Source organism: Artemia franciscana, chromosome 2 (genome assembly GCF_032884065.1).
Source record: "Artemia franciscana chromosome 2, ASM3288406v1, whole genome shotgun sequence".
Lineage (NCBI taxonomy): Eukaryota > Metazoa > Arthropoda > Branchiopoda > Anostraca > Artemiidae > Artemia > Artemia franciscana.
In genome coordinates, this window is record NC_088864.1 from 47,815,414 (window position 1) to 47,829,664 (window position 14,251).

General features: G+C 33.8%; 1 protein-coding gene across 1 annotated transcript; it reads right to left on the minus strand.

The window, feature by feature from the left end:
- Positions 1 to 218: 218 nt before the first annotated feature.
- LOC136042900 (small subunit processome component 20 homolog) lies at positions 219 to 8,049 on the minus strand. The gene is made up of 4 exons (XM_065727830.1): positions 7,780 to 8,049; positions 4,845 to 5,651; positions 2,662 to 2,835; positions 219 to 675 (listed from the first exon to the last, which is right to left on the minus strand). Exons 1-4 carry the CDS (start codon positions 7,993 to 7,995, stop codon positions 235 to 237), a joined length of 1,638 nt encoding a protein of 545 aa, XP_065583902.1. The 5' UTR covers positions 7,996 to 8,049; the 3' UTR covers positions 219 to 234.
- Positions 8,050 to 14,251: the final 6,202 nt, after the last annotated feature.

The window sequence follows — 14,251 nt, forward strand, 5'->3', positions numbered from 1 at the left end:
GAAAGTTACTCGTTGATAAACAAAAACTTGTTTATCAACTCCAAATCATCATCCAATGGATAGTCAAAAATAAATTACTATTATTACTCTGTCAGTATAGCCTGTTACCCAATTGAGAAGATGTGCTCGATCTGGCATAATTAAAAAAACATAAGATGTTCCTATTCCGTCTCTGAACACTTCTCAGGACATAAGATTCAAGGTAAATGATTAAACAATCAGACTAAACACCTTTTATTCCTCTAATAAGGCAACATCTTTCAGTTTTTTTCTTTTCATCACTTTTCCTCTGATCAGAGCATTTTTCTTTTTCTTTGCTTCTTTTTTATTGGCCTGCTTCTTCACCCTCATTCTTGCTGCAATTTTAGGATTTGTGACGGCAAGCTGAGATTTCTCCACTTTCCTTGTCATCTTCTTCTTCTGCAAAACTTTCCTGCAACTCACCAGAATTTCTGTATACGCTTCATGTCCAACAAGTTGTTTCATAAACTCACCCGATTCTTTGGCCAGAGTTGCCAACTCTGAGAGTTCGTGGGATGATTTATCTTCACTGCTATTTATTTCTCTAAGTATACATGGTAGAACTGTGGGAAGATACTCCAAAACTGCTTTATAACCATGAATCTGATGGAGATCAAGTAGAGCAGCAGCATAGAAATGAAAAGCAGCTATTCTCTGCAATGAAATATAAGTTGTATAGGACAATATTACAAAGAAGTGTGATAGGCTTTATAATTATAATTCTGATTCATAATAACTTTCACTTCAACTTTTAACTTTAATAACTTAATTATAACAATCAGGTTAAAAATAACAATATCATTTACACTTTTTGATTTTAGTTGCGGTGTTTTGCTCCATTTCTAAATCCTATTTTTCTAGTTACTGGGTTGTATTTTATTTATATCTTTTGATTTTGGTGTTTTGCTTCATTTCTAAATCCTATTTTTCTGGTTTCTGGATTTGATTTTATTTACACCTTTTGATTTTGGTGTTTTGGTTCATTTCTAAATCCTATTTTTCTGGTTTCTGGATTTGATTTTATTTACACCTTTTGATTTTGGTGTTTTGGTTCATTTCTAAATCCTAATTTTCTGGTTTCTGGATTTGATTTTATTTACTGCTTCTGATTTTGGTGTTTTGCTTCATTTCTAAATCCTATTTTCTGGTTTTATGTTGAGTCATATGTGTGTGAGTTTTTCTAATGCTCGTTTTTCTTAATTTTTTTTTCGATCATGTGGTATTGATTTGTGACATTGTATCATCAGCATTTTTTTTTTTTTTTTTTTTTTTAATTTTTTTTTTTACATAGAACAGTTGTTTTTTTCCTTTGTTTTGATATACTATTAAATAGCAAAATAAAAGTTTTAAATCAAAGCAAAAGCAACATTACAGCTTAAAATGAATATGATTTATTCAGCATATGAGGAAGGCTACCTCCTCCCCAGCCCCCTAGTCTTCACGCAAGTTTTATAATGCTTTATTGAAAGCATTTGAGTCTAACGAATTTAGTTAATGGGTAATTCCAAGTGTCTTATATAGCGATTGTCTTGTAAAATACCATACACAGGGTTACTCAAATCGTAAGGAGAGACACCGCCTAATCGAACCCCCCTTTTTTACATCAGAGTTTTAACTTTTGCAAAACAGTGCTTGGAGGAGGAGACCTGAATATCGTATGAATATTAGACCTTTCCATTATTAATAAAAGGACGAAAAGTGGATTCATTAGAAAACGGAAAATTATAAGGAAGAAGGAAAATTAATTAATGTATTTTACTCAATTAATTGATGCATCTCTCATAGAAAGCTTTTAATGAAGCACCTATCAGAGAAAGTTTAAAAACATGGGCAAGGGTGTATCCTGGATTTCTGTTGCGGGAGGTTCTAAAATAGCTATAGAAAAAAGGCATCACTGTTTTTTACATTCTGTTTTGTAACATTTTTACGATTCGAAAAAAATAGGGGTAGGGTTAAACCCGATAACCCCCACCCCCCTATATGGCCTTGAATATGGGCCTACGAGGCCTTTTTAAATTTCCTCTAAGGAAGTACCATCTTTCTCATTAGAGAATCCATTGGCCAAAACCCTAATGAATAATGAGTAACTATGCAACTCTATACACGTTAGTTTTACTTTTACAAACTGCATGTATGTTTAGGGACGAATATTATACAGCACGCCAGTACAACCTATAAGACTGGAACACTTTAAATAATAGTTATTGTTAACGGGTAAAAATGCCAATATTCGGCAAAAAAGCGCAACTCTTCAAATAGTTCTCTCTCAAACCTTGGTTTCAACTTTTTGGTAGAGTATAGAAAAAGCAAAGAAAATAGAGAAAGAAATAAAACTTAGGGAAAATGAATAATAATGTTCTAACAAGGATTCCCATAAGTATTCCCAAAATCATGGCTACTAATACATAGAAAGCATTTCTCAAGATTCAAGAATAAGAGAAAAGAGAGACTAATTTCAACTTTATTAGGGACAATAAAAGAAAGATATAAAGCTTAGAGAAAAATAAATAAAAAGTTCCAACAAAGATTCCTCATTAGAAATCCAAAAAGTCACGACTGCTAATAAATAGAAAGGCTGTCCTTGATTTAACTAATCTCAATTCATTTCTTCAGGCAAAATACGCAAATTGAAAAAATTACCTTTACTGTAGCTTCAGGATTTTCAACCACTTCTGAATTAATTTCCTTTCGAATCCGCTTTATATACCATCTTACACCAAAAATCCTCTTCTCCGATGTCTCCTCGTCTACCTGAGAGCTATGTTTTCCTAGCCGTGCGGCAACTTTAAACAGGAACAACAGATTCTTTATGGTCTGAAACAACACATAATTGAAAATAAAGAAAATATTACAGCTCCAAAAAGATTTGGGTAAAAACTAACCAATAATTAGGACTCATAGTTATGCACTACGAATGACTGTCCCAAACCAAATACCTGGGAGTACTATTAACATCAAAGAGTGGCTTCCTCTTCTATATACGTGGCTCCAATAAATTTTACCATTCCAAGCAGTAAAATTCGAATAAACCAGAGATAGGGGCTTATAACGACTCAAGAAACTCAGAAAAATACTCCTAAAATTTTTGTATTCATTCCTAGAAGTTTTCCCTTCTTATTTTAGAAAAAATACTCAGAGAGTAAGTTTCTCAAGATTGACGCCTATGGTAATATTTCAAATATGCTTAGCCTAAAATTGCACTTTTTCTTGAATTATCTGCCAACTCCCCTCCCTTATCCCTCAAATAAAGTATTCCTTAAATGTCTGGATACGTCTGTTTTAAGGAACAGTAAAACTAATCTAATATCCATTTTTGACCAAACATTTTATCATATTTCTGCAAATGTTAGTTCAAGTTTCTAAGCAGATATTATGCCCGGTTTCTTGAAAATTACAATAATTGCACCCCCCCCCCCCTACCTGAATTTTCTATATTTTCTCCCAAGCACTAATATACTATAAAACGTAAAATCGCCAAGCAAAGAAGAAAATGAGGACAATAAACAGCCAGTGAAAAAGTTGAAAAAGTATGCAAATATTTCGGTCAAGACCTCCGCTTGACCGTCCTCAGTGCAGAATAAAACTAACAAAAATATAAAAAACCAAACCTTGAAACAAAACACAAAACTAAAATTTGATGACCCTTTCTTAGTAACGGTGAAAGGGTAACTGAATAAAAAACACAAGTCTAAATGACATTTTACAATTTCATCTCACATACAGCACTCTTAGCCTAATCGCTTTCCAGGTAGATTATTATCAGAGATTTTATTTGATTGCATAACATAAATGTGTGGGATTATGTGAAAACAATCAGAATTAATCATTTCGTCATAAATGGGACTTGGAGAAGTTTCTCCAGTGTCTCTATTGAGCACTACCTTTTGAGGTATGTGCTTTCTTTTTTATCTCAACTACCTCCCTGAAAACTTGCATGAGAGCTTCAACGGGGGTGTTGTCAAATAAGATAAAATGGTGTGGATTGTCGTACAAATTTTAAGCCAAGGCGGAATAAAAAGCATCAGGCCTTTGGGGTAGCCCAATGACCTGGTCTATTGAGGACCATGTTCTAATAACCACTCCCCTAATTGCTGTTGGGTTCTTCCAACGTAAGTTCACAGCCAGAGTGGTCGCAGAAATTATTTACTAATATACTTTAATAAAATTGTTCAAGGCCCATTATATAAGAATTATAATAATGAAAAAGATCAATATGCCAAGACCTTAAAACACACACTTGGCATAAAACCGTCATCCCCCCCCCCAAAAAAAATCAAACGTTCTCTAACGTTTGGACTGTGTACAAGACTTTTTTTTAATTCGAATCGCAGGGAGGTTGACTTTACAAAAACGTAGGGTCTAGAGGCACACTCCTCGCCAAACCTCCTGTTTTCTACGACGGAAAGACGCATAGATACTTTATTTGTAAATGAATCAAAAGCCCCGGTATTCCACATGTAACGTTGATCAAACTGACAAAATAGTAAAAGGATATTAAATACAGCAGAATATAAAAAAGGAACACCATATAAATTGAAAAAAAAAACGAAAAAAAAACAACTAAACTATAAACTAAATTATAATGAATCGCTTTAGAATTCAACTATATTCAATAATCGAATCGTTCCGTATCAATGAGAAACTGCCGTATCAGGGATCTAGTGGGTTTGCAAAAGTCTAACTAAAGACAAATTAAATGGATAAAAGACTAACAACGCATTTAAACGGCTAATTCATATTAATATCAAGTAACCCAAGCAGAAAACAAAAAAAAAGTGGAAAAGAAAATGAATAAAGAGTGAGGGAAAAAAGAAGAAAGATACCTGTTCAGCGATGTCGCTATCGACGTCTGGCGGAATCAATTGCTCACTACAATCAAGAGCTAATGCTCTTAACCTGTCCACAGGTGGGTCAAAAACTGTCATCTTTTTAGAACTTTTTTTACAGGAAATATATTCAACAATTCCTTCCGGTGTAAATGCAGCAAAGAGAAGTCCTATCAAGCGAGCACTCAACAAACGAACCCTAACTTGGCTATGCAGTAAGTGTTTCTGAATACTCTGCCAAACTTGCACTGTAGCGCTGCTAGTAACCAATGTGGGATTCACAGTGAATAATTTTGTAGCAGTCACTAGGCTTTGTATAAGTAACTGGTCTTTCTCTATGTCTCCATTACTTTCATCATTTAATAAAATCTCTAATATTGGCAAAAAATCTTTAAGTCTACTTTCGAAGCTGGGGCCGTCTGCTTCAATAAATATTGAAGAAAGTTGAATTGCAATTAGTTGATGAGACACAGTTTCATTTTGTAACCACAGAATTGATATTTGGAATAATTCATTTTTCACATTATCATCTAAAACAGTTAAAAGTTTTTTTAGTGCACTAACTACAAGTTGGGTACAATTTTTTGAAGTTTCATTGACTAATAGAGCTGATAATGCTAGGAAAAATAAAGGAGCATTCGTATTTATCAGACTTCGAGGGAAAGTTGAGAACACTGAACAGAGAAATTCAAGTGCAGACATACGCCCTTCTTCACGTGTGTATTCAAGCTGGCCAAGGAAAAACTGTATTTTTCTGATAACCACTTTGCCCAGTGGATAGTCAGCCAGATACTGAAGAACAAGCTGAAACAAAAATCTTATTTTCAAAGACAGAAAGGGTGTCAGACACTATACAAACGACAAAAAAAAGATCACCAGGGTAAAATTTCCTAAATGACACTTTACCTTCTAATAAATATAAAAAGCTGAAGCCCCCTTACGGTAAGTCTATCTACAATAACGTACACGATCATATCCCCAGGGCGGTTTCTAGGGTTAACCTCCCCTTTGTGAAAAAATTACGAATGACCAAAAATAAGTCGTCATGTAACCCCCCCCCCCCGCCTCTAAATGCCACACTAATCAAATACCTTGGAATAACAATTAAAGATAAAATATGTTTTATAAGATATAGAAATAAACAATCTTTAAAAACGAATTATTACATATAACTAATTCTGTTTTTATGAAAGGGTAAGTGTATATTGGTCCAGGGTTGGTAGTCTCAGCTAGTCACTGGGGAATCTATGGCTGGTGGTATGTTTGTAAGTCTTTGAGCAAGAGCCGCTTAAACATTTCCTCTACCCCCCATCGGGTGTGATTTTTACAAAAAGCAGCTGCCTACTACTGATGGTATGTGGTCCAACCGATGATACAATGTCAACAATATTTAACACTATTTGTCGCTAGATACAAGCAGGAACATTAAACATTGGTACCTTTAATGTTATCAAACTAGTCCTTACTACCTAACAAGTCTCAATCTAACCTCTAGAGATCTATATTAAAAAAAAAAAAAAAAAAAAAAAAAAAAAAAAAAAAAAAAAAAAAAAAAAAAAAAAACACGAAACAACTTGTTTTCTATATTTAATTCCATCATTCAGAGGTTGAGGAGAGTGGCGAAATTGAAAAAAATACATTTGTCTACTCCTACCAGTTTTTCAAAAGGGTAGAAGTCTCCCCTCTCCTCCCTTTGGGGATCAGCGTTTGAGATAAGTTTACAGCTTGGTTCCAACTTTAGAAACAGAAACAAGCATCATAATGAATTTTCCTATTTTGTACCTTTAAAATAAGGTTTTGGTTTGGTACAAAAAAAGCTTAGTTAAAAAAAAGGTCAACATCCTCTTACAAAAAAACAAAAATAGCCAAAATCTGATGCCATTACTCAGCCTTTATAGAAAGACTGTTAGAAATTATTGATCTGGATACTTCAGAAATTTCCAAACCGTGATAGAAGCTGCGTATCTCCCTAATATGACTTCAATGATAAGACAGGTCAGTATTAGATAAGATTTTTTTTTCTTTAGACCAGAATATTGCAAATGTGACAATTTATCCTGTAATACACTGTGCCTAACGAAGGAAGAGGGCAATCGTTTCTTCAAATTCTAGAAAATCAAAAGTGAGGGGCGAAAAAAGTTTTAAAAATAAATTTTTATTTTTATAAATGCTGTTTTATTAATGCTTTTATATATGGACCAGGTTGCAAGATACTTTTTATGATATTTATCAATTAATTGATTTTATATAAAATTCCTTCGAGTTAAAACCTCAAGAAAAGGCATGATCTATGAAATAAATATCAATGATAGGTTGGCCAAAGTCTTTGGGAATTTGTATATCTTTAACTAAGGCACTATGTCATTTCGGATAGTGACTTAAGCGTTCAAAACTCTTTCACAAGAAAACACTGATCCCAAGAGTCAATAGAATGGAAAGCAAATTCTCATCTATTCACCGGAGTGGAGGATATGAGTTCGTTGATAAAGATCCACAATATAATTCTTACTTAATTCCCCACTTATTACTGGAAAAGAAGAGAAGAGCTCCGTCAATTTATGGTACGTCGATATGACGCTATCACCGACCAATCACTATTTTGTCAACTAGTTAATGTTGGTATATCCAGAACACTATCGATTGCAGTGTTCGGATTCTCAGTTTTCATAGACGTAAAAGAAGCATTTTCATAGACAAAACCTATTTCAATTAATTAACAGTTCGATGCTTTCTAATAGTAAAATAACTAATGCCCTACCACCATACGTTTGGTTAAGTCCCTGATATTAATACCCACCCTTATTAAGTTTTTCTATACGAAGGAAAGCATTCAGATTTACTCGTCTTGCAAATACGTAGACTTATATATTTTAATACTTAATTTGCCGGTAGTCCGCTCCACCGAACTTTACCACATAAAGTAGTCACTCACCTGTCTGCACTGACTTCTCACATGCACCATTTCAGAAGTAACCGCCAAAGTGGATACACGATTCATGATATCTGGAAGCTCTGGAAAGTCCAATTTTCTGCCCAAAACTGCTTTGAGTACAGCAAATCCAGTGGTTTGAGCATTGCTATCGAGATCAGACATAGACTGCTCGGCGTAAGTTAAAAGCACACGAAGTTGATCTTCCTCCAGTTTCATTGAAGAAACATCTCGAATAATTACAGTAATCGACTGAATAAAAAAGAAGAAGATAAGTTAAGCAACAAATAAATTACTTCTTAACCTGGTAAGGGAAGATTCCTCAAGACTGTAGCTGTCTCCTGAAAAAAAAAACTAAAGCTTGTAAGAAGAAAAAATATACCATATTTACAACAAAACCAAAGCGTAACATAATTGACGTCAACTGATTCATGGGCTTAGGTATTTTAACGAGTAACCCTATGTTTATTTATATACATGTCCCTTTTATAACTTATTCTCGTGTTTTATGTTTCTCAGATATGACATAAGCCTTCTGCTATTATAATGAGCAATAGACAAGTTGAAGTGAACAAACTGAGTCTTCGCATAAATGAATATGTATGTGAATACGTATGTGCATTGCCTATCCCACGCATATATATATATATATACTAGCTGTTGGGGTGGCGCTTCGCGCCACCCCAACACCTAGTTGGTGGTGCGCTTCGCGCCCCCCCAAGCCCCCCCGCGCGCGTAAGTCGTTACGCGCCATATTAGTTACGCGCCATTGTAGTTGTGTCCCTGTGTCCCACCTGTGAATAGAGATAGATATAAATATATTTTTTTAACTACGTAAAACATGCGAATATACAACATTCTTCGCTGTCCCATTGTCTGTGCATATAAATAGACTGTCAGGTTTACTGACTCTTGAACATGCAACATATAATTGTCCATGGGAAAAACAATCCGTATTCAGATCTATACCTCATTATTCTAATGATGTGTCCCTGTGTCCCGGTCGTCATTTATATTCCCTGTGTCCCGGTCGTCATTTGTGTCCCGGTGTCCCAGTTTGTAATTTCTCTTTGAGTGTCCCGGTCGTCATTTATATTCCCTGTTTCCCGGTGTCCCGGTCGTCATTTGTGTCCCGGTGTCCCGGTCTGTAATTTCTATTCGAACAATCCCTGTGTCCCGGTCGTCATTTATATATCCCGCCTGTGCCCTCGGCGTCCCCGTTGTAGTTGTGTCCCTGTGTCCCGGTCGTCATTTATATTCCCTGTGTCCCGGTCGTGATTTGTGTCCGGGTGTCCCAGTCTGTAATTTCTCTTTGAGGTTCCCGGTCGTCACTTATATTCCCTCTGTCTCGGTCGTCATTTGTGTCCCGGTCTGTAATTTCTCTTTGAGTGTTTTTTCTTTCTAGTTTTTTTTTAGTTTTTTACCTTTTTTCTTTTTTCAGTTTTCTTTTTCTTCTTTATTTTTCAGCGTCACTATGAAGTACATATCGACGAACCTTTGTTTTTTTAACTTAAATCTGGTAGGCATTGATGACCTTATCCAAGTCAAAATCCCAAACCCAATCATCATCGCTATCATTTTCAGTTTTGATATGTTTTGACTCTCGCTGTCCAGGTGGATTTTCATCTAACTGCGCGGTTTTGCGTTCAAATACCGTTAATGACGTCACCGTCAAAGCAAAAATGACGACAACTAATTTCATGACGTCAGTCAACACAGAAACATGACGTCACCTGATCCACAGACAGACAGACAGACAACTTATTTTTATATATATAGATATATATATATATATATACATATATATATATATATATATATATATATATATATATATATATATATATATATATGTATATATATATATATGTATATATATATGTATATATATATATATATATATATATATATATATATATATATATATATATATATATATATATATATATACTAGCTGTTGGGGTGGCGCTTCGCGCCACCCCAACACCTAGTTGGTGGGGGCGCTTCGCCCCCCCCCCCAAGCCCCCCCGCGCGCGTAAATCGTTACGCGCCATAATAGTTACGCGCCATTGTAGTTGTGTCCCTATGTCCCACCTGTGAATATAGAAATATATATATATATATGGTTTTAACTACGTAAAACTTGCGAATATACAACATTCTTTGCTGTCCCATTGTCTTTGCATATAAATAGATTGTCAGGTTATCCCCCTGTTTCCCCCGGTGTCCCCGTTGTAGTTGTGTCCCTGTGTCCCGGTCGTCATTTATATTCCCTGTGTCCCGGGTCCCGGTCATCATTTGTATCCCGGTGTCCCGGTCTGTATATACATTCGTTTTTTAGTTTTGTTTTTCTCCTTTATTTTTTTCCTTTTTTTTCTTTTTTAGCTTATTTAGATTTTTAGATTTTTTAGTTTTTTTTATTAGTTTTTAGTTTTTATTTCTTTTTAGTTTTTTTGTCCCGGTCGTCATTTATATCCCCCTGTTTCCCCCGGTGTCCCCGTTGTAGTTGTGTCCCTGTGTCCCGGTCGTTATTTATTTTTTAGTTTTTTACCTTTTTTTAGTTTTTTTAGTTTTTTAGCTTTTTTATTTTTTTTATTAGTTTTTAGTTTTTTTGTAGTTTTTGCCTTTTTTTAGTTTTTTTAGTTTTTTAGCTTTTTTATTAGTTTTTAGTTTTTTTTGTAGTTTTTGCCTTTTTTTAGTTTTTTTAGTTTTTTAGCTTTTTTATTTTTTTTATTAGTTTTTAGTTTTTTTTGTAGTTTTTGCCTTTTTTTAGTTTTTTCAGTTTTGACGTCACCTGATCCAGTTTTTTCAGGTGACGTCACCTGATCCACGATCCACAGATCCACAGACAACTTATTTTTATATATATAGATAGTTTTTTTTTTTTTACTTATGTCCTGGTCGTCATTTATACTCCCTGTGTCCCGGTGCTTTGTTGATTGCTAATCGAACATTCCTTTTGTCCTGGTCGCTTTCTCTTTGAGTGTCGTCATTTATTAGTTTTTTCCTTTTTTTTTTTAGTTTTTTATTGGTTTTTACCTTTATTTTAGCTTATTTTTCAGTTTTTTCCTTTTTTTTAGTTTTTTTTTTATTTTTTATTTTTTTTAGTTTTTTACCTTTTTTTAGTTTTTTACCTTTTTTTAGTTTTTTTAGTTTTTTTAGTTTTTTAGCTTTTTTACTTTTTTTATTAGTTTTTAGTTTTTTTTTGTAGTTTTTGCCTTTTTTTAGTTTTTTCAGTTTTTTTTTTAGTTTTTTATTGGTTTTTACCTTTATAGTTTTTTTAGTTTTTTAGCTTTTTTATTTTTTTTATTAGTTTTTAGTTTTTTTGTAGTTTTTGCCTTTTTTTAGTTTTTTCAGTTTTGACGTCACCTAATCCAGTTTTTTCAGGTGACGTCACCTGACACATCCATCCACACATCCACAGACAGACAACTTATTTTTATATATATAGATATATGCATTGGATATGTATATGTATGTATCTGTGTATAGATTTACTGACCATCATAAATATAAAAATACAATATTGATAGAATAATCTGTAGACAAAAATTAAGCAAGTACAATCAACCTTACGAAATAAATAAAAAAAAAAACTAACAAAACAATCGAACCAATAAAGAACAGTTTCAAAAGGACTTTCATCAGCTAACTACTTCCGGTGCCCCTCAATTCTTCTTCGCACTGCGATCACAGGATTAGCCACTCTAGAAAAATCCTGTCCACGAGAAGGAAAGAAAAAACCCAGAGCCTAAGGTTAGGCTGGGATGTAGTTATGGGGGCAAGGGAGAACTGTTAAACAGGACATAACAGAGTAGAAACATTCATGCGTGTGTCTGGTTAGGGAGAGGGGCTTAATCCAGTGACAGACTTGCAGTAATATGATGACAGATTTAACACTAATTTCACATTTGTACAAAATAATAGAATGTTTATATTGCAATACAAATTATCAGGTGTCATACCAGAGCAGACCTAGATATGGGAGGGGCATTTCCCATCAACGAAGCTCCAAGAACTACTGGAACACGTGCATTCATGGGATCCACGAAACCGCAACTTAAAACCAATTTTTAATCATTTATAGTCTTCCTCCTAATTGCTTTCTGACTCCTCAAGTAAGATTATGGACTCAATACGTTATATATGTATAATTATACACTAAATCGAAACTATTTTGAAATTACATTCGACAGCTTTCAATACATAAGAAAAAAAGAAGAAGGAGGTTGACCGACCTCCTATCATTGGTTAAGAGGTTTCGAGAAGAAAAGAGGTTGAGAGAATTTAAAAGTGATCATACATGTCAAATTAGTATATATGTGAGTGATTCTCTTACAAGGAAGGGTAAAGAACCTTGAAATACTATGAAAGTAACAATTAAACTTGTAGGAAAACTTGGATATTTCTGTAATAAAATTCATGTTTTTAAAGTCTCATTGCCCAAAGGCAAGTATTGGTGTGTATCAATCTGGCTTTTGCTAATGAATTGTAAATACTTTTTGCAGACAAAATACAGAAAATATAAATAGGAATAAATAAGTATAACATATATAAACATGAATAGAATATAAACTTAAAGATATATATTTATAAAATACATATACATTAGAAAAAAATATATAAAATATAAACTAACAAATATAAATATTAGTTTGTATAAAATACATAATAGCAAATTAACAAATCTTCATAACAATTTAGGAAAATGCGATAAACGTTAATGATATAGAAAAAATACATTAAATTCACCATCTTAAGCGGTACTTATACGTCACTGCGGCCAAGTTGTCATTAGATTAAACTAAAATAGTTAGATACGGAGTTTCGAGCTCATTTTCTTGAAGGGCTAGAAGATTTGTTGATTTGATTTAAAGGCTATATGAAATAATAAAACAAAAAAAGTTTTTTGAACAGAAAGTAAGAAGCAACATTAAAAATTAAAACAAACTGAAATTGAAACGTGTATGAAAGGGATTGCCCCCTCCTTAACACCTGTCTCTTTACGCTAAAGTTTGTAGTACTTTTAAAAAATCTTCCTATTGTTCTAATTAGAAAACCCTTGTGTTTCGGGAATCGTTCTTAAAGAATAGGGACAAAATTCAAACTTTCGCATAAAGAGCGAGTGTTGAGGAGGGGGGAAGGGGGGAAATCCTTTATTCATGTAACAATTTCTGTTCGTTTTAAGTTTTAATGCTGCTCCTTACTTTCAGTTGAAAAAAATTGTTTTTTTTTTTTTTTATTTAACTTCTGATCGTTTTAAGTAATGCAAAGAAATCTGGCCCCACTTCCACAGAGAAATCCCCCACCCACGGAAATATCCTCTATACAATTCAATCCTGGTGAAAATTTACCTCAGACTTTTTTCTATGTTAAAAATAAAAAAATAATGGTAATGATAATGAAATAATGTAAAAACGTAATAGAAAATAACATAAAAACAATAGTAGTCGGATAAATAATAATAGTAGCCCTTATAATTAAAGCCAACACGTTAAGCTAGCACAACAGAAAGAACTTTTATAATGGCTTGGATATTTTTACTAGGAGACAAAAGCCCAAAAATGTACTTAAAGAACGAGACAGTAAAAAAAAAGCATTCCTTAGTCAGATATGTGACGTTCTGCTTTTCAACAGCCCGGACTCTCTGTTTTTGCTCTATAAGGAAAATAAAAAAGTGGGAGCCATAAATTATTCAAATTAGCAACATTACCGGCCATTGCAACATAGATAAAAGGCAAGAATATAGATAAAAACTCTTCCTTGATATTTAATGAAGGTACAATTTTTGGCAAAAAATATTTAGTTTAAAAAATACGTTTTGGTACTTACGAAAGTACCATAGATGTAGACGAAGTAATTTTCGTTGGAATGAGCCAGTAAACAGCTCTCTATGATTTCCAAGTGCCCCGCTAGTAGTAAAGAAAAAGGACACATCAGTACTACACAACCCAAAAAGTGTTTTTTCTTGTTGTTAAAGTCAGGAAGTTCTAAGTAAGGCGGTACAGGGTTTTCGGCCATGGTGGTTCCAAAGGTATACTTTTTGTTTCAATCCGATGCCACTTTAAAGGGTTTCAGGCTCTTTTCTAAAATTCTCATAAATTTGTTTTCAAAATAACATTTTTACCATAAAGACTAATCGAGATAGTAGTTACCATTCCTGAATCAGCTACAAATGGCGGTTCGTTATCACTAGCCAATTTTTTAAGCACGCTTTTTCCTTTTTCGTTACTGTGAACCGTGGTTTGTCTTTACTAGGTTGCATCTGCCGCTGTAGTGGTCGAAGGGTTATTAATCAATCTAGGTCGTAGACTGCACCTAAGAGCTCTGGGGACCACTCACGGCCTTCGGGTGATATTTTTTCACCCCAAGGTGAATGCAGGAAAGACCATATTATTCTGTACACAACTGTTTGTTTTCTACACTTCGCTTACTAAAGAGAAAAATTGAATTCAGCAAATTGTTAACACGAAAA

What these genes read in the sequence shown, in the direction of transcription:
- LOC136042900 (XM_065727830.1), bottom strand. Translation starts at nt 7,995, where the DNA reads ATGAAACTGGAGGAAGATCAACTTCGTGTGCTTTTAACTTACGCCGAG. An exon ending in TGAGAAGTCAGTGCAGACAG is followed by an intron (nt 5,652 to 7,779) that starts GTGAGTGACTAC and finishes TTTTTGTTTCAG; the next exon opens with CTTGTTCTTCAGTATCTGGC. An exon ending in ATCCTGAAGCTACAGTAAAG is followed by an intron (nt 676 to 2,661) that starts GTAATTTTTTCA and finishes ATTTCATTGCAG; the next exon opens with AGAATAGCTGCTTTTCATTT.